We start from the raw sequence: 26,347 nt of genomic DNA on the forward strand, positions 1-26,347 counted from the left end.
AGTGAATATTTAGTGAACCCAATGAGCTCAAATAGGTATTGGGTTCCTAGGAGCATCTTCTCTACCCCATAGATGGGTTAGAGAGTGTCAACTCCAATTAGAAGGGTAGTTAACCCAACTTTGAGGAAGTTGACACTCAAGGAGCATTTTCGAGGTTTTGATAACCTTTGAAAATGAAAAAGAATTATTATTTACTCCTTGAAGAGTAAATTGTGCCATATTTAAAAAATATCGATTTTAATCTTATTTGGCACAATTTAAGAAAACCTAGAGAAATACCATAATTGGGATTTTGGTTTTCTCTTAGGGATATATGGGCAATCTAGGGTTAGATTTTAAGTTAGCTAAGGCTAAGGATACTTAGATAGGGAATTTAGGTATTTTATTTGTGCTAACTTGCCATGATTGGTTGCCATATGCCATGCCATGACATCATATTTATCTTATTATCATTTGAAATGTCATGATAATGCTTAGGCTAGTTTATATGTCATGCTTTATTTAAGTTTTCAAACTTTATGCCATGACATCATGACATTGGCACATGTTTTTACTTATGATATCATTATATGCCATGTCATCATCTCTTGCATTATAATCAATGAAATTGATTTGAGGACAAACATATAATTTGATATTGAGATCAAATTGGTGTTTAGAAAATGCATGAGAACTTAGCCTAAGTTGACCTTAACCCATATCTCACATCAAATTGACTTGAATGTGGTTTGATACACCTTAGATGTGTGTGAGATATTAGGATCATGAGTTAGGATCAAGGTGCATTGTCCTTGTACCTAGATGACCCTAATTCAAGAAATTAAGGATCATAGGGAAAGCTTGTGTACAAGTCATGTACATCTAGCCCTAAGATTATGGTCCTAAATTCAAATGATTTTAAAAGCATTTTAAAATTGATTTGAAAAACCTTGATGAAGCTTTCCTAGTGATAGCATTCATCATTGAACATTGTGATACAAAGTTGAGTTAAACTTGAACTATTTCAAAGTTTTTGAACTTTGTATCAAGATTGAAAAATGGAAGTTATTTTCATAGAAAACTATTTTCCATGATAGTATATGTTATGAGGAATGTATCCTCAAAATTTCACAATTTTTCGAATTTTCTGGAATTTTCTAGGAGTTTCTGAATTTCGGGAAGGAAATTTCAGAAATCTGCCTATCAGAGTCTGGATCGGTCTGGGGACCGATCCAGGTAAGTCCTGATCGGTCTGTGGACCGATCCAGTGAAGCATGGATCGGTGCGGGCCGATCGATAAACCGAGAGCTTGGTGCGATCGGTGAAGGCTGATCGGTCAGGGACCGATCCATGGGAGTTCGATCGGTCGGGACCGATCGAACATCTCGATTCGATTTTAGTTGGTCCGAAATTTCAGGTGGAAGTTGGGTTTGTGGATTTCTAAAGGTTTGGAACTCACAAAGACATTGTTGGTGCAATGGTCAGGGAGTTGACCTTTAGGGGAGTTTACCTAATTGTCAAGGGGAGTTAACTTTTAGGGGAGTTTTACTCCTTAAGACTTTTGAGGATTAGTGATATGGGATTATCACTAAGTTGATTGTTGAGTTTAGTATCAAGGGGGAAATTAAGAGTTTCAATGAAAGGTATGGGACTTTCATTAGGAAGAAACTCTTGACCTTGATACCCTCCTTTTTTCTTTTTGATGTGTGTCAAAAAGGGGAGAGTGTTCATTGGAGAATTATTGGAGAACCCAAGTTAGGTTATCGGGTTAACCTAAGCTAGGGGAAGAATGTCAAGGAATGTTCAAGGAAGAACATTGGAATTCTTTTTGATGTGTGTCAAAAAGGGGAAGAATTATTGGAGAACCCAAGTTAGGTTATCGGGTTAACCTAAGGGGAGAATGTCCAGAGAATGTTCAAGGAAAGAACATTGGACATTGGAAGATGGTTGGAAAACCTAAGTTAGGTTATCGGGTTAACCTAACTTGATTTTGGATTTTGTCAAACATCAAAAAGGGGGAGATTGTTGGTGCAACCTTAGGTCAAGGTTGACTTGGTTGACCTGACTCAAGTTGGTCAAGGGTGACCTGACTCGAGTTGTATTTTGATGTTTGACAATGTTTGAGGAGAGTAGAAAAGTTGTATTCTGATGTGTTGACAAGAATACGAACTTGGGAGATTGTTGGTGCAACCGTAGGTCAAGGTTGACCTGGTTGACCTGAAAAATGAGCTGATTCGGGAAAAGTCAAGTATGGAGACTTGGCACGAAACAAGGGAGCTTGGCACGCGAAAAGTCCAAGTATGGAGACTTGGGAAAAATGCGAGGGAGCTTGGCAGGAGGAAAGTCCTAACCGGGATGTTAGGCGTTAGAAAGTCCGGTGAGTGAAGCCGAGCAATGGGAAAGTCCTAACTGGGATGTTAGGCGGTTGGAAAGCCCCGGTGAGTGAAGCCGGATAGTGGGAAAGTCCTAACTGGGATGTTAGGCGGTGTGGAAAGTCACAGTAAGTGAAGCCGGTGGGAAAGTCCTAAGCGGGATGTTAGGCGGTTGGAGAGTCTGGTGAGTGAAACCGGGCAAGGAAAAATCAGATGGATCGGGGATGATCGGACTTGGTGTTGGAAAGTCCAAGTAGGTCAAGGGTGATCGGATACTTGGCACGAAGAGGAAAATCCAGATGGATCGGGATGATCGGACATCGGTGTGGAAAAGTCTAAGTGGGTCAAAGGATTGACCGGACACTTAGCGGGGAGTCAAGGGAGTGACCGGATGCTAGGGATGATGTACCAACAGGTCAAGGTTGGCCGGATCTTGGTGTGGAAGCCTTAGGTTTAGGGCAAGTTTGGATCGGTCGGTGACCGATCCGGTGATCTGCGTTTGCCCGATCGGTGGTGACCTATCGAATCGATCGGTGGCTCGCGGTTGTAATCTGATCGGTGCGGAGATCGATCGAGGCAACGCAACCTCGCGAGAAGAAGGCGTGATCGGTCTGGCCGATCCACCCCTTTGATCGGTCCGGCGGACCGATCGGGCATAATCGATGGTGGAAGAACTGATCGGTCTATGGACCGATCGGGATTCCTGATCGGTCCACAAGACCGATCAGGAGACGATCAGGAGGCTGATCGATCTGTGGACCGATCAGGAGGTTCCCTGATCGGTCCATGGACCGATCAGGAATCTAGCCGTTGCGACGCAACGGCTAGTTCTCTGCTCTTCTTCTTCGCAGGTATAAAAGAGGGCTACAGGACTTCGGTGAAAGCGCTTCAGCAGCTACTTCTTCTTCCTTCTGGAAGTTCTCTCCTGCCTGAAGCTTCTTCTTCTTCTTCCTGCTGAGCTTTGTTGAGCTCGTTGGGTGCTAAAGCTTCGCGTTTGCTTCTTCCTGTTGCTGGTTTTCTAGCTAGGCTTGGATCCAAGAAGCTGCTGCTTCACCAGGGTTCCTGCTGACTTCAAGAAGGCAAGCAAGTGTTGTTTACATTTCTGTTCTTGTTTTCTTGTTCCTATTTGTACTCCTATTGCTGTTGCAAAGATTGTGGTGAGGTTTCTCCACCCACAAGGAGTATCTATTAGCCGGGTTTCCGGGGACTCATCCATCGACGGATTGGTAGGCTTCGTCCACCTTACGGACACGCCGAGGAGTAGGAGTTCATCTCCGAACCTCGTTATATGGTTTGTCTTTCTTCTCCTGTTTTCTTTCTACGTTGTATTTCCGCTGCACTAACCTAATCGTAGGAAGAAACATGAAAGATTGGGGTCGGCTATTCACACCCCCCTCTCTAGCCGTACGAAGAGATCCTAACAGTAATATCACTTCGTTTCCTTAGGGTATCCTATAAAATAGCACTTATCAGATTTGGGTCCCAGTTTGTCCGAGACTTGACGTCGAACGTAAGCCTCACAATCCCAAATCCTCATAAAAGACACTTGGGCATTTCTCCTAGTCCATATCCTATATTGTATCTTTATCACAGCCTTGGATGGAACACGGTTGAGTATGAAGGCTGCTGTGTCCAGAGCATAGCCCCAAAGAGATATAGGAAGATCTGTGTGACTCATCATAGACCGTATTATATCTAATAGGGTACGATTCCTCCTTTCGGATACACCATTCCACTGTGGTGTTCCAGGAGGAGTGAGTTGAGATAGAATCCCACACTCAGCTAGATAGTCATGAAACTCATGGCTAAGGTATTCACCACCTCGATCTGATAGAAGTATCTTAATACAGCTGGTTTTGTACTTCATTCTTGAATTCTTTGAACTTTTCAAAGGATTCTGACTTATGTGTCATCAGATACACATAACCATGCCTACTGAAATCATCAGTAAATGTAATGAAGTACCTATAACCACCTCTGACAGCGACATTGAAAGGGCCATATACATCACTATGTATAAGTCCTAACAAGTCAGTCGCTCTCTCGCTGTGTCTACTAAAGGGAGTCTTGGTCATCTTGCCTAGTAGGCATAACTCGCATGTCTCATATGATTCAAAATCAAATGAGTCCAGCAAACCATTTTTATGGAGCTGGGATAAACGTTTGTCATTTATATGACCTAAGCGATAATGCCAGAGATAGTTTTGGTTCATTTCATTTGATTTGAACCTTTTGGTATTTATGTTATAGATGGGGTTCTCTAAGTCTAGAATATAGAGTTCGTTCATCAGAGATGCACTACTATAGAACATATCATTTAAATAAACTGAACAACATTTGCTCTTTATTATAAACGAAAAACCTTTCTTGTCCAAATAAGAAACTAATATAATGTTCTTAGTAATAGCAGATACATAACAACATTTATCTAATTCTAGTACAAGCCCAGAGGGCAGAGATAGATAGTAAGTCCCTACAGCAACAACAACAACCCGTGCTCCATTGCCTACTCGTAGGTCCACCTCGCACTTCGTCAATGCCCTGCTATTTCTCAACGCCTGCACATTAATACAAATGTGAGAAGCACATCCGGTATCTAATACCCATGATGAAGAAATAGAGAGATTAACTTCTATAACATATATACCTGAAGTAGAAGTTGTTGGAACCCCAAGGTTGTTTTGGTGTGATCAACAAGTTAAGTTAGGTCCTGTGTATTTTTAACCTTGTGTCTAAGTGTGTAGGAGCTTAGGAGCACAGGTAGTCGAGCGGAAGACGCAGCAGCTAGCGAGAAGGACGACAGTCCGAGGGACGAGGTGCTGCGGAAGAGTACACCGGCGGACGAGAAAGAAGTGTGCGGTGGTTCCGAGGGACGAAAGCTGGAGCGGAAGATTGCTCGGGGAGCAAGAGACATAGCTAGCGAGAAGGATGACACGTGGTGCGTCCGAGGGACGAAGACTGCGGATGAGTACGCCGGCGCACGAGATGGACCGATGGGCCGGCTAGAAGGGGGGGTTGAATAGCCCTGAAAAATCAAAACACAAATACCCTTCTCGAACTCTTAAACTAACACTTGCATAAAAATTAACTTAAACAATAAAAAGCAAGAAAAAGAAGAGGCACCGGATTTGACTTGGTTACAACCGGGGTGGTTGTTAATCCAAGAAAGTTGATCGAACTATCAATCTCCTTCAGGCAGAGAAGCCTCTTACAGCAGTGAAAGCACAAAAGACAGAAGCTAGACTAGAACAAAAGCGCACAAGTGTTTGGAATGTAAATTACTGAGTTGATTGAAAGCTTCTGGACCAAGGCTATATTTATAGCCTTGGTCGGGGCGCCTGGAAGGGTTCCGGGCGTCCTGGGGGGGATAAAATTTATCCCCCAACGTTCAGATCGAGATAATTCTCGATCTGGTCAAAATTACTGTTCCGGGCGCCCCGGAGGGGTCCGGGCGCCCCGGTCAGTTCCGGGCGCCCCGGACCCCGAAAGTCAACACAGTTGACTTTTTTATCCGGGTACGCTTCTCTGGTTCAGTCCTGCCTCGGTCCAATTCTTCCGCTCCGGATCCGCTCGTTTGGGTGATCTCTGCCTTCCGGAAAAGGGCTCACCCGAACCCAACTTCCGGTCTTCTCGAGCGTGCTTCCCTCCGGCTTCTCGTCCCTCGGAATTACCGCGTGTTTCCTTCTCGTCCGCCAGCGTACTCATCCGCAGTCTTCGTCCCTCGGTCGTCGACCTTCTCGCTAGCTGCGTCTCTTGCTCCCCGAGCAATCTTCCGCTCCGGCTTTCGTCCCTCGGAACCACCGCGCGCTTCCTTCTCGTCCGCCGGTGTACTCTTCCGCAGTGCCTCGTCCCTCGGACGCACCGCTTGCCGTCCTTCTCGCTAGCTGCGTCTTCCGCTCCTGCACACTTAGACACAAGGTTAGAAACCAACAGGACCTAACTTAACTTGTTGATCACACCAAAACAACCTTAGGGATCCAACAATCTCCCCCTTTTTGGTGTGATCAACCCAAGTTAAGCTAGGGTCAAAACAGACATAAAATAACTTTAACTAAATTTGCAATTGAGTACAAAAAATAGAATAAGTTAAATTAAATTATTTTGGATCTACCTCCCCCTAGACTTATACTAATCTTTCTCCCCCTTTGATCACACAAAAAATGGGGTTTAAAAAATCTAAGGGTTTAAAGACTTAGAAAATAATAAAAAAAATTAAGTCTTTGAAAAAAAATGAGAATTTTCTAAGAAACTGAAGCAGAAATTTTTAGTTTCACGAAAAAGATTTTTTTAACTTGGGAAAAGTGATTTTGAGAATTTTTCTAAGTTGTTAAAAAAATTCTTAAGTAAGAAAAATTTTGAAAAAAAATTTCTAAGTTTTTTTTTTAAAAAAAATTTAAGTAAAAAGAATTTTGAAAAAATTTCTAAGTTTTTTTTTTAAAAAAATGTCTGAATAACTTTTTAAAGCATTATTTAAATTCAACCTTAATGCTTTTTATCAGAAAGTTAATTAAACATTTATTTCGATATTTTGGCTTCCAGGTCGTGGCGAGGCACTAGGCCTTCTTGGTTATTGGAGCAACAACCACTTCCTTAGACAAAGCCTCATAAAGAAATTCACTGTTTAATTTTCTCGCTGAAAGCGCTAATTTCGATTTAGGATTTAGGCTAAGCAAGATTTAGGAACCCAATAAAGGTTCCAGCCTACTGGGTTAACCAAATGTTTCTTAGGGACATATTTTTTTGAAATGTTCCTAATTTGTCCAAGATGATATTTAAAGAACCAATTTAAATTATTAGATCTTCTAAAATTGGTTTTAGATGGACAAGTATGGATTTTTAAGTCTTCTACTTGAATTTTCAAATTTTGAATTTCTAACTTTAATTTTTCATTTTCTAGTTTTGATTTATCTAATTCTTCTAAGGGACACGACTTAGCTAGAATTACTTTTAAATTTTTATTTTCACTTTCTAATTTGCAGCAATCTTTTGTTAAAAGTTTAACGAATTTAAACATTTTATCGGGAGGAAGAGATCGTACCTGACTTACCTTGTCGATCTTGTTTGTTTCTCCCCCTCAGCTGCTGCTTTCTTCCGACGTGTCTCCCCCCTTCATCGATGCTCTCGATGCTCATTTCGGAAGAGCTTGAATCGCAGTCGTCGTCTTGATGACTCGCCATCAGTGCGAGAATGCTCGACTTTCGATTCGGACGACGTATCGTCCACGTCGCCTTCAGGGCCTTCCTTTTGGATAGACTTCTTACCCTTTTCCTTGTCTTTGTTCTTGACTTGGGCGATTGTCCTTGACATGCCCTTCTTTGTCGCAATGGTAGCAGCGGATCGTTCTTTTCTTTCTACCATGGATGGTTAGTTTTCTAGAATTGTATAACTTTTAAATCTGACCATCATTACCATTTCCTCGTCGTCGAGAGAAGATTCGATTCGGGTTCGTCTCTCGAAGCTTTGAGCGACGTTGTTCTTTGGCTCCTCAATCCGCATCTTGACTCATGCACTTCAAATGTTGAAAAAAATTCTTCTAATGAAATTTTTTCTAAGTCCTTCGAAATGTAAAAGGCATCTACTAATGATGCCCATTTTGAATTTCTAGGGAAGGAATTTAAAGCGTACCTGAGCGAATCTCGGTTACTTACCTTTTCTCCGAGATTCGTGAGTCCGGTGATGATTTCTTTTATTCTGGAGTGCAGATGTGCGACTGTCTCACCTTCTTCAAGACGGAGGTTGGTGAGCTGGTTCCGGAGTAAGTCCCGTCTCGCAAGCTTGGCTTCGGATGTTCCTTCGTGTAGTTCAAGGAACTTCTCCCAAAGCTCCTTTACCGAGTTGTAGGTGCCGACACGGTTGACTTCTTGTGGCGGAAGTACGCTTAGCAGATGGAATTCTACTTTCTTGTTTGCCACGTACTCGGCCTGCTCTTTCTTTGTCCATTGACTTTTTGTTTTTCCCTCGGGAGCTTCAAAACCGAGTTCCATTGTTAGTATTAAATCAAAATCAGTACCAAAAAATACCTCCATGTGCTTCTTCCAGCTTGCAAAGTCCCCCTCGAATTTTGGCGGGTGGATGTTAGATCCGACCATCTCGTAGCTTTGTTCGGCGGTTAGTCCTCCTGAAGCGTCTCGGCTCTGATACCACTTTTTGGACTGATGGGCCGGCTAGAAGGGGGGGTTGAATAGCCCTGAAAAATCAAAACGCAAATACCCTTCTCGAACTCTTAAACTAACACTTGCATAAAAATTAACTTAAACAATAAAAAGCAAGAAAAAGAAGAGGCACCGGATTTGACTTGGTTACAACCGGGGTGGTTGTTAATCCAAGAAAGTTGATCGAACTATCAATCTCCTTCAGGCGGAGAAGCCTCTTATAGCAGTGAAAGCACAAAAGACAGAAGCTAAACTAGAACAAAAGTGCACAAGTGTTTGGAATGTAAATTACTGAGTTGATTTGAAGCTTCTGGACCAAGACTATATTTATAGCCTTGGTTGGGGCGCCTGGAAGGGTTCCGGGCGCCCTGGGGGGGATAAAATTTATCCCCCAATGTTCAGATCGAGATAATTCTCGATTTGGTCAAAATTACTGTTCCAGGCCGGACCCATGAAAGTCAACACGATTGACTTTTTATCTGGGCCTCTGGTTCAGTCCGCCTCGGTCCGGTTCTTCCGCCCGGATCCGCTCGTTTGGGTGATCTCCGCCTCCGGAAAAGGGCTCACCCAACCCAACTTCCGGTCTTCTCGGGCGTGCTTCGGCTTCCCGTCCCTCGGAATTACCGCGTGTTTCCTTCTCGTCCTTCGGCGTACTCATCCGCAGTCTCTGTCCTCCTCGCTAGCTGCGTCTCTTGCTCCCGAGCAATCTTCCGCTCGGCTTCGTCCCTCGGAACCACCGCGCTTCCTTCTCGTCCGCCGGCTCACCGCCTCGTCCCTCGGACGCACTGCTTGTCGTCCTCTGCTGCGTCTTCCGCTTGACTACCTGTGTTCCTAAGCTCCTGCACACTTAGACACAAGGTTAGAAACCAACAGGACCTAACTTAACTTGTTGATCACACTAAAACAACCTTGGGGATCCAACAGGAAACACGCGGTGATTCCGAGGGACGAGAAGCCGGAGGGAAGCCCGCTCAAGAAGACCGAAAGTTGGGTTCGGGTGAACCATTTTCCGGATGGCAGAGATCACCCAAGCGAGCGGATCCAGAGGAGAAGAGCCGGACCGAGGCGGGACTAAACCAGAGAAGAGGTCCCGGATGAAAAAGTAAACACCTGTTGACTTTGGGCTCCGAGGCGCCCGGAGCTGTCCGGGGTGCCCGAAGCCCTCCGGGGTGCCCGGAACCCTTCCAGGCGCCCGAACCCTGATTTTGACCAGGATCACGATTTACGCGATCTGAACGTTGGGGGATAAAGTTTTATCCCCCCAGGGCGCCCGGAACCCTTCCAGGCGCCCCGACCAAGGCTATAAATATAGCCTTGGTCCAGAAGATTTTCATCAATTCAGAACTCAAGCATTTCTTTCAAACACTTGTACGCTCTCTCTAGTTTAGCTTCTCTAGTTGTGTGCTTCAATGTTGTAAGAGGCTTCTCTGCCTGAAGGAGATTGATAGTGCGATCATCTTTCTTGGATTAACAACCACCTCGGTTGTAACCAAGTCAACTCTCTGTGAGCCTTTTACTTTCTGTTTTCTGATTTTATTTGTTGCTTTTATTTGATGCAAGTGTTATGTTGAAAGTTAGAGAAGGGTACTTTTGTTTTAGTTTTACAAGGCTATTCAACCCCCCTTCTAGCCGGCCGCAACAGTCCTACAAGTGGTATCAGAGCCGAGACGCCTCAGAAGGACTAACCGCCGTCTGAAGCAACAAAGAGATGGTCGGACCAAGCATCCGCCCGCTGAAATTTAAAGGGAATTTCGCCACTTGGAAAAAGCATACGCAGATATTCTTTACCACCAATATTGAATTAATTTTAACAATGAAACTTGGCTTTGAAGCTCCAGAGGATAAGGAGATAAATCAATGGAAAAAAGGGAGCAGACCAACTTTGTGGCGAACGACAAAGCAGAATACCATCTGCTGAGCATTCTTCCACCTCAAGAAGTCAACATGATCGGTAAATATAACTCCGCAAAAGAACTTTGGGAGAAGTTCCTCGAGCTACATGAAGGTATGTCCAAAGCCAAGCTCGCTAGATGAGATCTGCTTCGCAATCAGCTCACCAGCCTGCGACTTGGGGAAGACGAGACAGTCGCACATCTGCACTCTAGAATAAAAGAAATCATCATCGGACTTACGAATCTCGGAGACAAGGTAAGTAACCGAGATTCACTCAGGTACACGTTAAATTCATTTCTGAGAAATTCAAAATGGGAATCACTAGTAGATGCTTTTTACATTTCGAAGGACTTAGAAAAAATTTCATTAGAAGAATTTTTTTCAACATTTGAAGTCCATGAGTCAAGATGTGCAGGAATGAAGGAGCCTAAGAATAATGTCGCTCTCAAAGCTTTGAGAGACAAACCTGAGTCGGAATCCTCTCTCGACGACGAGGAAATGGTAATGATGGTAAGAAGATTGAAGAAACTTTGTAAATCTAGATCTACTAACCATCTGCAGGGCAAAAAGAAAAGGACAATCCGCTGCTACCACTGCGACGAAGAAGGGCATGTCAAGGACAACTGCCCCAAGATGAAGAACAAAGACAAGGAGAAGGGTAAGAAGTCTATCCAGAAACGAAAGGCCCTGAAGGCGACGTGGGACGATACGTCGTCTGAATCAGAAGTCGAAGCATTCTCCGGACTCGCACTGATGGCGAGTCATCAAGACGATGACTGTGATTCAAGCTCTTCCGAAATGAGCATCGAGAGCATCGATGAAGGGGGAGACATGTCGGAAGAAAGCAGTAGCTCAGGGGGAGAAACAGATAACGAGATCGACAAGGTAAGTCAGGTACGATCTCTTCCTCCCGATAAAATGTTTAAGTTCGTTAAACTTTTAACAAAAGATTGCTGCAAATTAGAAAATAAAAATAAAAATTTAAAAGTAATTCTAGCTAAGTCTTGTCCCTTAGAAGAATTAGATAAATTAAAACTAGCAAATGAAAAATTGAAACTTGAAAATGATGATTTGAAAATTCAAGTAGATAACTTGAAAAACTATGCATGTTCATTTAAAACCAATTTTAGAAGATTTAATAATTTAAATTGGTACTTTAAATATCACCCGGGACAAATTAAGAATATTTCAAGAAAATATGTTCTTAAAAATTTTTTAATTAATCCAGTAGGTTGGAACCTATATTGGGTTCCGAAGTCATGCTTAAATAAATTTTAAAATTAAAATTAGCACTTTAAGTGAGAAAATTAAACAAAGAATTTCTTTATGAGGCTTTGTCAAGGAAGTGGTTGTTGCTCCAATAACCAAGAAAGCCTAGTGCCGCACCACGACCTGGAAACCAAAATATTGAAATAAATATTTAATTAACTTACTAATAAAGCATTAATGCAAGAATTAATTAATGCTTTAAAAAGGTTATTCAAAATATTTTTTTCAATTTAGAAATTTACTTACTTAATTTTTTTTTAAAATTGCCTAAGTTAGATTTTCAAAACTTTACTTAGAATTGTCTTTTTTAACTTAGAATTTCTTTTAAATATATTTTTTCAAATTTACTAAATTTTTAACCCTTAGATTGTTTTTCTTGGAACCCCATTTTTTTTTTGTAATCAAAGGGGGAGAAGGAAAAGTATAAGTCTAGGGGAGGTAGATAGATTTAATTTTTTTCTATCTTTTTGTACTGAGATTTAATTTTTTCTATCTTTTTGTACTTAAATTATCTTTTTGTATTTAAATTGCAAATTAAGTTAATTTACTTAATTTTATGTAATGTCAATTTTTAACCCTAGCTTAACTTGGGTTGATCACACCAAAAAGGGGGAGATTATTGGAACCCCAAGGTTGTTTTGGTGTGATCAACAAATTAAGTTAGGTCCTGTGTATTTCTAACCTTGTGTCTAAGTGTGTAGGAGCTTAAGAGCACAGGTAGTCGAGCGGAAGACGCAGCTAGCGAGAAGGACAGCAGTCCGAGGGACGAGGTGCTGCGGAAGAGTACATCGGCGGACAAGAAGGAAGCGTGCGGTGGTTCCGAGGGACAAAAGCCGGAGCGGAAGATTGCTCGGGGAGCAAGAGACGCAGCTAACGAGAAGGACGGCACGCGGTGCGTCCGAGAGACAAAGACTGCGGATGAGTACGCCGGCGGACGAGAAGGAAACACGCGGCGATTCCGATGGACGAGAAGCAGGAGGGAAGCCCGCTCGAGAAGACCGGAAGTTGGGTTCGGGTGAGCCCTTTTCCGGATGGCAGAGATCACCCAAGCGAGCGGATCCGGAGGAGAAGAACCGGACCGAGGTGGGACTGAACCAGAGAAGAGGTCCCGGACGAAAAAGTCAACACCTGTTGACTTTGGGCTCTGGGGCGCCCGGAACCCTTCCGGGCGCCCGGACCCTGATTTTGACCAGGATCACGATTTACGTGATCTGAACGTTGGAGGATAAAGTTTTATCCCCCCAGGGTGCCCGGAACCCTTCCAGGCGCCCCAACCAAGGCTATAAATATAGCCTTGGTCCAGAAGCTTTTCATCAATTCAGAACTCAAACATTTCTTTCAAACACTTGTACACTCTCTATAGTTTAGTTTCTCTAGTTGTGCGCTTCAACGTTGTAGGAGGCTTCTCCGCCTGAAGGAGATTGATAGTGCGATCATCTTTCTTGGATTAACAACCACCCCGGTTGTAACCAAGTCAACTTTTTGTGAGCCTTTTACTTTCTATTTTCTGATTTTATTTGTTGCTTTTATTTGATGCAAGTGTTCCATTGAAAGTTCGAGAAGGGTACTTTTGTTTTAGTTTTACAAGGCTATTCAACCCCCCCCCTAGCCGGCCGCAATGATCCTACAGAAGTTTCACTTATCTTCTTCTTAAGATCTTCTAGGTAAACTTTGCAGTTCCTCTTCCAATGCCCGGTCTGACCGCAGTGGAAGCAGGTAGCATCCTTGGCGACCCCTCCTTTGGGTTTCAGTGCCTTGCCTTTGCCCTTGGCTTGGGACTTTCCCTTACCTTTAGGCTTGCCCTTGCTTTTGTGCCTTTGCACCATCAAAATGGAGTTGGGCTTAACCTTCTTAAGGTTGAGCTCAGCAGTTCTCAACATACTCAGAAGCTCAGGCAGTGGCTTGTCAATTTCATTCATGTTGTAGTTCATGACGAATTGACAGTAGCTCTCTAGCAAGGATTGTAAGATCAAGTCAGTGACCAGCTCTTGGCCAAGTGGGAATCCTAACCTCTGTAGGTTCTCTATGTACCCAATTATCTTGAGTACATATGGGCCTATGGGAGTCCCGTCTTACATCTTGCACTGAAATAGTGCCTTAGAGATCTCGAATCTCTCATGCCTTGCTTGTCCTTGATATAGTTGACGAAGATGTTCAACCATATCATAAGCAACCATCAACTCGTGTTGCTTCTGAAGGTCAGAGTTCATGGTTGCGAGCATGAGACATGACACATCTAATGTGTTATCTTGATGCTTCTTGTAAGCATCTCGGTCAGCTCGCGTGGCAGTGGCAGGAGGTGCCTCGGGAATGGGCTGCTCCAGGACGTACAATTTTCTTTCTTGAGTGAGAATTATTCTCAGATTCCTGTACCAGTCCAGGAAATTAGCTCCATTGAGCTTGTCCTTATCAAGGACAGAACGCAGAGAGAAGGTGTTCGTATTTGTCGACATGGCAATCTACAACAAAAAAATGAAGAAAATAAATACCATATTCCACTAATCATTTAATTAGGCCTTTAATTAAACGATGCTCCCACTGAATTATAGAACTTTTGTAGAATCGAGTCATGGATGTGGTCAAACCACACTCATTAGATTCTAACCAACTAGCTATAATTCTTGCGGGACAAGATCCACATCATACTATGCCTTGAGTTAGCTTTGGCTAAATCACCCAAGACTTAGTATGATCGGTAGGTAACTAATTACCAATTACATCTCTATGCAACTCTTGTTTATAGGATCAAGATCCGCATGTATATTAAAACTTGAGTTAGCTTTGGCTAAATCGCCCAAGAGTTAATATAAATGTGATTTTAACTTATCTTCCAACCATTGAAATAATGCCTATAGTTAAACCCGATCCAATTGAGTTAACTAGTTTTACTCAATCTAATTGAGTTTGTACTCACCCAAGCTTTGATAGGCGGGACCAAGATTGTTTCTCCGCACTCTACCAAGATAATATGCGTTGCACTGTTTTGGCAGATTCAACAACAACATGTGATCGAGGTAGTGATGGGTATCAAAATGTGGTAGGCATTTCGAGTTGACGATATTAAGATTTAATCTAATCGTTAATGTGTATCATATACGCAATTAAGTTCTAATCCAATCGTTAAGATGTATCATATACGCGATTAAGATCTAATCTAATCGTTAAGACACTAATTAATTACTCTACTCTAGCACGCATCACATACACACATGCAATTAATTAAATTTTTGATTAGGTCATGACCCTACTACGATCTTCTCAAGCCAATGAGAAGATCGGACGGTCAACCTAGGGTCAACAGCTTCTCCAAGCTCCTCCCTTTGACCACCATGTGTTGCTCGCACCCTCCTCGTAACTCCGTCTCGAGTGGACCTTCCACCGCTTCATTTTTGTACATTACAAATTTGAAACTCGAGTTACATTCGAGTCTAAAATCTATTTACAACAAGAATTAAATTAGAAAGGTACGACGCGCAGGTCGCGTATCAAATACAACACGCACAATCACACAAAAATGACGCGCAGGCCATATTATGAATTACAACACATTTAGTCCAATCAAATTGGGTTTTTGGGTCATAACCACCACAAAATCATACATAATTCTAAATTATGTATTTTATATAAATTTCTGCAATTTTACTACTGTTTTTACAATTTTATGAGTTACAATTTTCCGGCGGTCCCGTTTAGCGATTTTCGGGCGCGATCGCGGGACAATGCCCCTTGCGGGGTTAGGGGCAGCGCCCCTTCTCATGAAATGAGTCTCACGAGTGCCTTACTACGATCTTACAGTGCCTTAAGCCACTGTTCCAAAACTATTTGGGTGAAACCTTGCCGTTTCGGAAGGTTTTTCTCGATATACGAAGCCTACAAGTGTCCAAGCACTTATTGCTTCGCATCTCCAAGAAAAATACTCATAAAATCTATAAAAAATATAAATTTACATAAACTTACAGATCTGATATTTTTCATAAAAAATATGAGCGAAACATGTACACGCTTCGCACATGGCTCTGATACCACTGTTGGGACTTTCAGACCGCAAAAATCATTTTTTACGTTGCGGAAACCCCGAAGTCTTGCCACCGGATCCGTGCGAAGATTAAAATTTTACATGTACATGTTTGTAATCCTAGATCTACCTTAGATCTACATGAAAGAAAGTATACCTTTGATGCGAAGCCCTTCGCTTATCCCGCTCGTCCAAGGTTCTTTGGATCTCAAGTGTGTTCAAGTGTACACACCTCTAGAAGTATCCACACGGGACAAGAGATGGAAGAAAAACACCTAGAGTGTGCTAGCACTCTTGGATGTTTCGGCCGAGGATGAGAGGGAGAGAAGAGAGGAAGAGAGGAGGAAGAAGATGAAATCAATTGCCTTGAATTACCAAAAATGTAACTCCTCTCCCTTTTAAGTGGTCGGCCACTCTTGGGATACCAAGAGTCATGCCTCTTTGTTTCTCTCCATGAGGTGGCACACACATAATGTAGCCATGATGATGTGGAACACCATCATTGGTCGGCCCCATGCCATGTGGCTTTGGTCAAGTCAAACTTGACTAATGAAGTGGCATTTGGTCAAGTCAAACTTGACCTTTCATCTTCCCTCTCAAGTCAAGTCAAACTTGACTTAAATTCTCCCATGGTTGATCAAATCTAACCATTGACTCAAGTCAATTTGATTTAATGAATCTCTATCCATTAAATTAAATTGATTCAATGAGTCATAATCTAAATTAGACTCATTCAATACATGAATCAAATTGAGTCAAACTCAATTAGTCTAATTTGGATTACTCTTAATCCAATTTGGTTCATCATATGAACCTAATCCTCTTGGTTCATCATATGAACTCATTCTCCATCTAATTGCCCTTCGTTTGTGACCTGCTACGCCTCCAAGATGCCAACCTAGCTAGCAAAATTAGCATTAATGAGCAGGGCCGACATTGTTGGTTTTGCCCTTCCCATACTTAAGTCAATGACTAACTGAATGAAAAAATGTTTCACTCAAGGAGAGAGATTGAGTTGTAAAAGAAAGGCCTTTGGTCGGAGAAGGGCTTCAACTAGCCTTGGATTGGGAGGGTTTTTCGTTGCCAAAAGGGTTTTAGTGGAGATAAATAAAAAACAATCCCGATACATGAAACTTTCATTATGCGAGATTTTGAAGAAGGATTCATTGTATATAATTTTATTATATATTTTACAAAAGACTATTTTCAAAATTCGAATGGAGATATAGAAGAAAATGAGGAATGAGGAAAAGGAAAAGGAAAAGGAAAAGGGAAAGAGAAAAAGAAAGGAAGTCAGGTTGACCGGGCCAACCCTCTCTTCTCACAGCAGTCCCTTCGTTTTTTTTGCTTAACCGGGAAAAAGAAAGGGGTAATAACATCCTTCTTTTAACTTTTGTCAACTGAATGACTCGTGGCTCTTTATATTTCTTAATTAAGGCATTATTTTTTTCTAAATAATTGTTTTTTTTTCCCCTAAGAAAGACCACTTCGACACCCACGTTGTCGTCTTCTCCCTCAAGGCCTGCTCCCATGATCCCGCTCTACTCCCCCACCTCCAAGCCTACCTCCTCAAGATCAATCTATTCTTCCACATCTACGTCGCCTCCGCCCTCCTCCGTTCCTATTCCCCCGGCTCCTCCCCCGACTCTGCCCACAACCTGTTCGACGAGATGCCCCCACTGAAACCTCGTCACCAAGAACACCATGCTCTCCTGCCTCGCTCTCTCCGGAGACCTCTCCTCCTCCGGCGCCTACTTCAATGCTATCCAACGCAAAGGATATCGCCATTTCGTCCACCATGTTCGGCACCTACGTGGACAGGGGCTGACATGATCACCTCATGCTCGTCACTTGCTACTGCTCCGGCTAATTCCCGCTGACCGGTAAATATATCCATCCATGCTGACCTTGTGAGGAATGGGATGCTCATCAATGTTCAGCTCAGTACTTCCCTTATCGACATGACGACATGTATGCGAAATCAGGTTACGTCACGAGTGCGTTTTAGGTGTTCGAGAGAAATCCCGAGAGGAATGTGATGCACTGAACTGCAATGAATCGTGGATTGGCCATGCATGATCTTGGCAGGGGTGCGGTGGACATTCTTTTAGAAAATGCTTTAATGTCGGTGTTCGATCCAACGATATCACAGTGCTCATCAATGCATGTTGCCATGCTAGATTGATCTAGGAGGGCTAGAGGCAGTACTATGTTAGCATGCAGAGTTAAAGAATTCAGATATAAATATATGATTCCAGAATTCACGCAAAAAGATGATTCGCTTGTCTCAATGCTCCCGTTAATTCGTCCCGGTGGCTACTAGCTATAAGTGCAAGTAGCCAAGACATAGGGGAGGCCATATTCGGACGCATCGAGTTTTGATCTCAATACTTATGACAACACTCTCTGTCTTAACGATCGTACTGTCCTGAGAGGAATATGATTCCGTTATTCAACACTATAGGCGCATAGTCCATGTTTTTACCAAGGCAGGAGGTTGGAGAAGAAAAATAAAATCATTGAGAACATGAAAATAGAAGCCAACATTGTGCGTATAAACTTTTTTTGATGGATACACAAGAATTTTGAGATTATTAAAAAGGGTATCAAGAAGGTATTGTCACAACTCACAATTCTTGATGAGAATGAAGGAGTGTATGCTCTTATATTGGATTTATATACCTTGGGGGCAAATAGAATAATTTATGCGTTGTGTAATTTCTTTCCTCATCATGCTATTATACTTAAGAAACATAATTACCTTCTATGATTCACTTTTTCTATACATTATTTTGTATGAGTACACATTATTATTGTAGAGTTTATTTATAATTTCTTGATGTATCTCTCTACATATGATTAGGGGTTTGATCGTGTGAGGTGCTTGAAGCATATGACCTTGTGCCGCATTATATGATATACTAAGGATATTAGTTTTAACATAAAAGATGAAGTGGTGAGGATGGAGGAGATGACAATCACTTATGATATAGGAGGATTTGGTCACCTGAACGATAAATATGTAAGGTTATGTTACTTGTAAGATTTAAAAATTTATGTAAATATTTATTTATACTAATGTTAATAGTATAATATTTTTTTTAATTGAGAAATTAGTTTTTAAATTTTTTTTTATGTATTTGAAAGTGATATTGTTTCTATATAGTTGAGGAAAAATATATTATAATATAAATTGAGTGATATGTTTAAAAGTTTATTTATATATGAATTTATAAACACAATCGTAAACTAAAATTATATTTAGTATATTATTTGAAATAGAATAATAATAAATTTAAAATGAAATTAGAGGCTGAATTTGAAACTAATATTATTTAGTCAAATTAAAAACGAGTTTTATAACAATTTTATAACCAACAATAAAGCTTTCACAAAGGTTTTCAACAGCAATAGTAGACAATTTACATTTTTTTTTGAAGGCAAAAAAGAGAAGAATAATATTTGAATAAGCAAAGAGTTAAAAAAAAACCCCAAGAATCATATAGTATATAACACAAGAACAGGCAAAAACACCAACATCCCAAAAGTTACCCTGCAAAATACATTAAACAGAAGATTATGTCAATTAAATTTTAGCAGATGAAATGTGAATTAATTGAAGAATATTGAATAGCGACTTACGCAGTACTAAGGACATCAGCATCCAATTCATATTCTTTTGCAAAAATAAAAGAAGTGATGGATTGTGGCATAGCAGCCTATCATATATACATGTAAAATCAATCTCTAAGTATAAATTTGCACTTGTGATATATAAACACACTACTTTTATGATCACAATATTATGACCACTATATACATATCAATATACTTACTTGTATGATCGCTAGATGTAGCATTTCACTGCGAAGACCGACGGAGAAAGCTCCAATGGCCATCGCCGCCGGTCCACATATGAACTTTAGCATCATTGCTTGTGCTGTCGACCTCAGCTCACATATAAGTATCTTCTTTTGTGATGCCATGAATAATCCTATTTTCATAATATTAATTTTATTCATAATCTAAATAAGAAACAAACTATCAAATTTAAATTACCAATAGAGTACATGGCCATCCCTGGCCCTGCCGTGGACATGATCTGTATAGAATTCTCAATGACACTTGGAGTATTCAATTGCCACCTGATTAGTTAAATTAATTGTAATTATTTGATAATCAACACTTTAAAAGAAGAGTTTAATAATTTTAAGTCTTTCAATATTATAAAAATAAAAAAATGAATTTACAAGATATTAAGTAAAACAATTATTTTTAGCAAAGATAAATAGAAGTAAAAATGTACTTGTTGGCCAGGAACGCCCACGTAATGCCGATTATGCAGGCGTATGAGTTTGGGTTCTTGGCGAGACTGAGCAACACCACCTTGATCAACGAGCAGTACGACGGCCTAGCCGCCGCCAGCTCCGCCCCCTCCTCGGTGCCGCCCTCCAAGTCCCTGGCTGCCGGCGGAGGCGGCGCCTCGATAGACACCTCCTGTGCTTCCGAGGCCATGGAGAACTGGCCGCACCTGGCCTTCCGGATCTCGAGCACAAATTGCAGCAGCGGGAGCCACACGACGGCCTGCACCACCGACAGCTGAACCACCACGTCCCGCGCCCACGGCCCGTACATCGCCGTCACCAACGGAACCCCCACCACCAGCGAATTAGTGAGTTGGGTCAGCGAGAACCCGGTGATGGCCCAGCAATAACTCGGCCTTTCCTGGTCCCTATGGCCGAGCCACCGCCTGCAGCTCGTCCACGCCACCAGCAGCGCAGCCACCAGCACCTTCGAGATAGCGTCGGCGGCGATCATGCGGTAGTTCATGGCAAAGGGGTCCATGTGCAACGTAAACTGAAGCGTGAATAGTGGCAGCGTGATGGAGTAGACAAGGCGATCGATCGCCTGGCACTGCTCCGGCGAGATTAGGCGCCACCACCGCAAGGAGACGTAGCCGAGTCCCAGCGGCATGTAGAGCGGCAGCATCGCCTCAGCCACTTTGATCAGGTTCCCCATGCTTATCATCTTTATCGACTCTTTGCTCCAGGCAGCTTCCTGTAGCAGTAGTGGCGGTTGCCTATATAATTCAACTCACCGTCGCGCGTTCATCAGTATGTCGACACCGCGACGACGAAAAACCCACCTGCATGGCGCGCGAATCGACGGTGTGGATTTGTGCGCGGGTCAGTGGATTTGGGGCTGACCTCCGTCGATTCTGGGGTCTGGCACGACGACGAAACCCATCGAGACCGTCGATTCGTGTCGTCGTCGTCGAGACCGTCGATTCGTGGCGCGACGACGACGAAACCCATCGAGAATGCACGACGAAACCCACCCATCGACACCGTCGATTCGTGGTTCCGCCGCACTACGACGACCAAACCCATCGACACCGTTGATCCTGGGGTCGGAAAGTGCGGATATTCTGGATGGATTCCACGCCCCCGTTCCTGAACTACTCGATTCCATTCCATGCCTCCTGCGCAAAATCATAGAAAACTTCATTTGTTTATTCTCAAAAACAGATCTCCAAAACACATAAAGTGAGTTGATTGATCCAAATCGATTTTTTTAAATAAGAATTTATTTCATTTAAATCATGTTTGTCGATTGACTTCGTAACAGGTGTCAAGCGCTCAATGTTAAACGAATATCTCAATGGCGACTAAATTCCACGCCGTCATATTCTGAATTCCTACAAAATCGATGGCGCCCAACTCACATCTCTCAACAGCGTCCCAACCATTCCTGGGGCAAGTTGGAAAAAATATTAATATTTTTTTTTTAAAAAAATTAAATATTAAAAATATAATTAAAGATATTTAATTTTATTAGTAAAATTTAAAAGGATAATTTTACACCTCAGTAATGATTAGAGGACAAATTAGATTATATAATAATAACTTTATCTCATGTCAAACTTTATTTATTTATTAGTAAAAATTTAAAAATAAAAAATATTTAATATTAATTAATTTGACAATGAATAATAATCTATTGTAATATTATTAATATATATTTTAATTACTATTTTTTAAAAATTATCAATTAATTTTAACATAGTGTGAGGATTTTCATGAACAAAGTTATTTTTTTTTATCAATTTTAATTTCGATAAATTTTATTTTAATTTATTTAGTCAAAAAAATTTAGCTAGTAAATATCGGGAAAATATTAAAAAAAATATGTATAATAACTCGTTGAAAAGTGAGGACACAATAATAATGGTATAAAAATAATAATAAAAAAGAAGTAAGAAAGAAAAATAAAATTTAAAGAGAAATATTGGTGTAATATTACTTTTCACTTTCAAAGTATTTTTATAAAAAATATCAATTAAGCATAACCAATAAGTACTTTTAATTTATTAACCAAACTTAATTTTATTATTAACTTAAATTTTTAATAGAAAAAATTAAAAATTATGAGTCAAATTCTAATAAAAAATAAAAACATTACTAACCAAATCTAACTTTAATATTAAAAAATTAAAATTATCAATCAAATATAATACAATTAAAAAAATGAAAACGGTGAAATTTAATTTTAATTTATGAAAAATTAAAAATTATTGGTTAAATTAAAAAATTAAAAAATTAAAAATTATTGACCTATAATTTAATAATGAAAAATTAAAATTATCAATGAAAATAAATTTGGAACTAAAATTTATTTTAATTATAATTTTAAATATTTAATATCTAAACTCATGACCTTAATAATAGTTTATGCCTTAAACCGGTCCTGCTGAACGCCATCAACTATAAAATCCATGTGATGCGTTCAGAATCTCTCCTCCCACGGTTCTGAACCCCTATTTTGCCATAGCACTTTAATAAAGGTTCACATAGGAGCCCAACTGTCATCCTGTGACCAATCGACGACCTCAGGTCCTCTTATGTAAAGATTCCTCCGTCTTTGGTGCTCTGCTACCTCCGTTTGTGACCTGCTATGCCTCCAAAATGCTGACTTGGCCAGTAAAGTTAACACCAGTGCGCCGGGCCGACGTTGTCGATTTTGTCCTTCCGATAGATAAGTCAGCAACGAATTGAATGAAAAGGTGTCTCACTCAAGGAGTGAGATTGAATTCTAAAAGAAAGGTCTTTCGTCGGAGAAGAACTTCGACCGGCCGTAGATTGGGAGGCCCTTTCGTTGCCAAAAGGGCTTCAGTTGAGACAATTGAAGAAAATGAGGAATGAGAGAAAGAGGAAGGAGTGCAGCAGTTGTGTTGGAGATTTAATTAAAGTCTCGGATCAGAAGGATATGAAAAAAATCATAAATTTAAAAGGATGTATGTGTAGGATCGAAAAATGTTAGAGGAGGGAAGTAAATAATACTCATAGTTTTTTTATATTTTTCGTTAAAATTATCGAAAAATCACAGCGGAAAATAAAATAAAAACAAACAATTCTATGACGACTCATATTCCAAGGTTCACACTCTTTGAGTGTTTACTTTGGACAATTAATTAAAATCTCAAACATTTACATAATTTAATTTGAAAGAAAGTATAAGTAAATTGAAATTGATTATACTGACGATCTGGAAATGGAAGCTTGTGTGTAGTAGTCGTCAGGGCAGCGTTTAGGCATCAATGAGAGTTTTTCAGAGCAACGTGCTAGTCCAAAACTTGTAATAGATGAATCTGTATAGAGAGCCACTCGAATATGTCTTTTACAAGCGGCTGAAGGCACCTCCAACTGCATCCATGGTGCCTCCAGGTGTAAGTCTATCCCTTGCGCTTCAGTTGTGATAAGCTGCGCGAATTGTAGCCTTTATCCGCTAGAGGGCGCCTTCCAGGTGCTCCGAGGCGTCTCTGTGCCAAGCTCCAAGGCGCCTTCCAGGTGCTCTGAGGCACCTTTGTGCCAAGCTCCAAGGCACTTCTAGCCACATGGAAGGCACCTTTGCACCTCTCCACGCGGGGCTTAGGCCAAGGTAGCCGATGCACCTCCAATAGCACAGGAGGCCTTGAGCACTGTTCATCAAAGCTATTCTTTGTATATTTCAGCTCCTACAAGGCATGTTAGTCCAAATACCAAAAATAACCTTAAAAAAAAGTTAGCACAATAAAATAACATTTATTAATTAATTTAATAGTCTCGGGACTGTTTGGATATGACTTTCGGATTTCCTATGAAATCCTAGGTTGAATTGACGCTTACTATTTCCTAAATGGGGAACGCATCCTCACCTACTTCTTTCAGGAGAGTTTACCTAATGTTAAATCGGTCCTCCAGACCGTTTGAACTTTTTCTCTACATCTGAGACTTTAGGACTTTTCGCTAGACGTTCGATTCCTGACCCGTACAGTCTTCCGCCTGGTGTTTGCGACCCTCAAGACTTTCACCTAGTGTTCTCGATCCTTGGATTTTTGCTCGACGTTCTCGACCTGCCAAGACTTTGCCCAGTTCCACAAACTAGGACTTCCTTGCCTAGCTACAATTAAGACTTTCCACCTACCTAGTATCCACTAGGACTTCTTTGCCTAGTCTTAACTAGGACTTTTACCTTGGTTAAGATCATTTAGGACGTTCCTGCACACTTAGTCAAATTTGTTAGAACAACAACAAACCTTAATTTAAAACCCTTTACCATTATCAAAACTTATGTTTGATCATCTAGGGTTTTCTGCACTAACAATCTATCCCTTTTTGATTATGACAACTTAATTCAAACTTAAGTTAAACAAATAAATAATATTTCAATAAGTATAAATAAGCATTTTCACAAGTAAGAAAAATTATTTTTTCAAAGTAAGAATTTTTAAGTATAGAAAAAGAATTTAGAAATGTTCATACTTTCAAAGTTAAAATTTCTAAGTTAAGGTTTCCAAAAACTTTTAAAATTTCTAAGTTAAGGTTTCCAAAAACTTTGACTTTAAACTCCCCATGAAAAATAACACTTAATTTTCTTTTTTAAAAAATGCTTAGTTTTTCATATTTTCTTTTTGAAAAATACTTAGCTTTAAAAAGAGAAAAAAATACTTAGCTTTAAAAAGAAGTTAACTATTGTGATGCGGCGATAAAGGGGAGACCCACCGAGTGTGGGTAATCTACCAGAGTGGAGGTCAAAGTCAAGGCAGTCAATGCCGGGGTGACGAGTGTTCCCTATGGTGGCCTAGTGGAGGATGACTCCGAGTATGCCGGTCGGCAAGAATATTGTCTAAGCAGCCTAATCATCGTCCAACTCGGGGCAACATGGTGGGATCGACAGACTCAGTACGGGGTGACAAGACGCTAAGAAGCCAGAATGCTCGCCCGACCGGACTACATCTAGCCATTACATGGAAGAATGGATTGAGCTGACCGAGCGAAGGAGTTTCTGCCGAGTGGCCATCCCGCTCGGCTGAACAGTAGGATCATGACCATATCTCCCAATATTCTTTTGGGAGATAGCGCCGCTGACATAAAGCACGACCTGCGAACGGATTGTACTATGGAAGTTTCTACTGTCTTGTCAGAGATATGCATATCCTGTTAAGGTATGGTGTCAGACGCACTTTTTTGACAGGTACTTTCATGGGACATATGAGGAAACATGTCCATGCCTTGAGGAGCGTGCACGTCGCTCACCAGAGCTTTATATAAAGGGGTGGTCCATCACTGGCGGAGGTACGCATGATTCATTGTTTGTGCTAGTGCTATTGCTGCTTTACTCTCTTTTAGATTTTTCGGTGACTGATTTGAGCGTTGGAGGGCTAATGCCAGGGGCCACTTCCTCAGCCCGACACTGATGTTGCTTGTTTTGTAGATCGGGACGCGGTCTATGTTCAGTTAGCGAAGCGGCCACATCCCCAACATTCCATCTCCCCGATTTTTGGATAGGATCATATTGGCGCCATCTGTGGGAACGTAGCCTGCATCTGAAACGAGAAGATGGAAGACGATGGACGACTCATCACTATGACGCTAACAAAGGAGGAGCTCGACATGCTGATATAAGCCCGAGCGACAAAGATGGTGGAGCAGCAACAACAAGCGTTGGCTGAGTGCCAAGCGTAGGAGCCTATGGCATCAATGACAGGTCACCGAGCAGGATGCGAAGATCGAGCGAATCATGTTTTCCTTAGGGGTAGAACAAGAAACCGACCGACACGTACGGGGAGGTGTCACACGCGTCGATCCCCTTTCATTGAGTGTTGTTCCAAACTCCATCAGAGGAGCGGGCCCAAGCTGACAAGGAGTGAGGATCGTCGTCAGATGACGCACCCGTTCAGGACGCACAGAAAGGAAAGACACCCACGAACGATGATTCGCCCGAGCTGTAACGACCCGACCCTTTGGCCTCTTGGGCGGCCCTTGCGGCGACCCACTGGCAGCCCTTATGTCGTCGACCCATTTGGTAACCTCTAATGTCGTCGACCGACGACCCTCGGCCGTGCCATTACTCACTAGGACTTTCTACCCCTGGCAGTGGATTTTTGTCACCCCAGAATTCGAACTCTAAACCTCCAGGCTTAAATATTAGAGTTTATGAATCCTGGTAGCCAAGTGAGCGGCGCTCACTTGGCTACCAGGATTCATAAACTCTAGTACTTAACCTGGAGGTCTAGAGTTCGAATCCTGGGGGAGGCAAAAATCCACTGGTCAGGGGTGGAAAGTCCTAGTGAGTAACGGTTTGAGGGTCGTCGGTCGACGACATTAGAGGTCGCCAAATGGGCCGAC

The 26,347-nt window shown here is 41.5% G+C and overlaps 1 protein-coding gene across 1 annotated transcript; it reads right to left on the reverse strand.

The window, feature by feature from the left end:
• Positions 1–19,178: 19,178 nt before the first annotated feature.
• On the reverse strand, positions 19,179–20,708 carry LOC122029256 (auxin efflux carrier component 5-like). Its single transcript, XM_042588194.1, has 5 exons — positions 19,987–20,708; positions 19,740–19,825; positions 19,517–19,674; positions 19,323–19,399; positions 19,179–19,233 (listed from the first exon to the last, which is right to left on the reverse strand). Exons 1-5 carry the CDS (start codon positions 20,706–20,708, stop codon positions 19,179–19,181), a joined length of 1,098 nt encoding a protein of 365 aa, XP_042444128.1.
• Between the last annotated feature and the right edge of the window lie 5,639 nt (positions 20,709–26,347).

The sequence above is a fragment of the Zingiber officinale genome, chromosome 10B, assembly GCF_018446385.1.
Source record: "Zingiber officinale cultivar Zhangliang chromosome 10B, Zo_v1.1, whole genome shotgun sequence".
NCBI classification, from domain to species: Eukaryota; Viridiplantae; Streptophyta; class Magnoliopsida; order Zingiberales; family Zingiberaceae; genus Zingiber; species Zingiber officinale.

Excerpts from the sequence above, each read along its gene's own strand:
- LOC122029256 (XM_042588194.1), bottom strand. The coding sequence starts at position 20,708 with ATGATAAGCATGGGGAACCTGATCAAAGTGGCTGAGGCGATGCTGCCG. Across the intron at positions 19,826-19,986 it reads TGGGCGTTCCTGGCCAACAA|GTGGCAATTGAATACTCCAA; the intron begins GTACATTTTTAC and ends TTAACTAATCAG. Across the intron at positions 19,675-19,739 it reads GATGGCCATGTACTCTATTG|GATTATTCATGGCATCACAA; the intron begins GTAATTTAAATT and ends TTATGAAAATAG.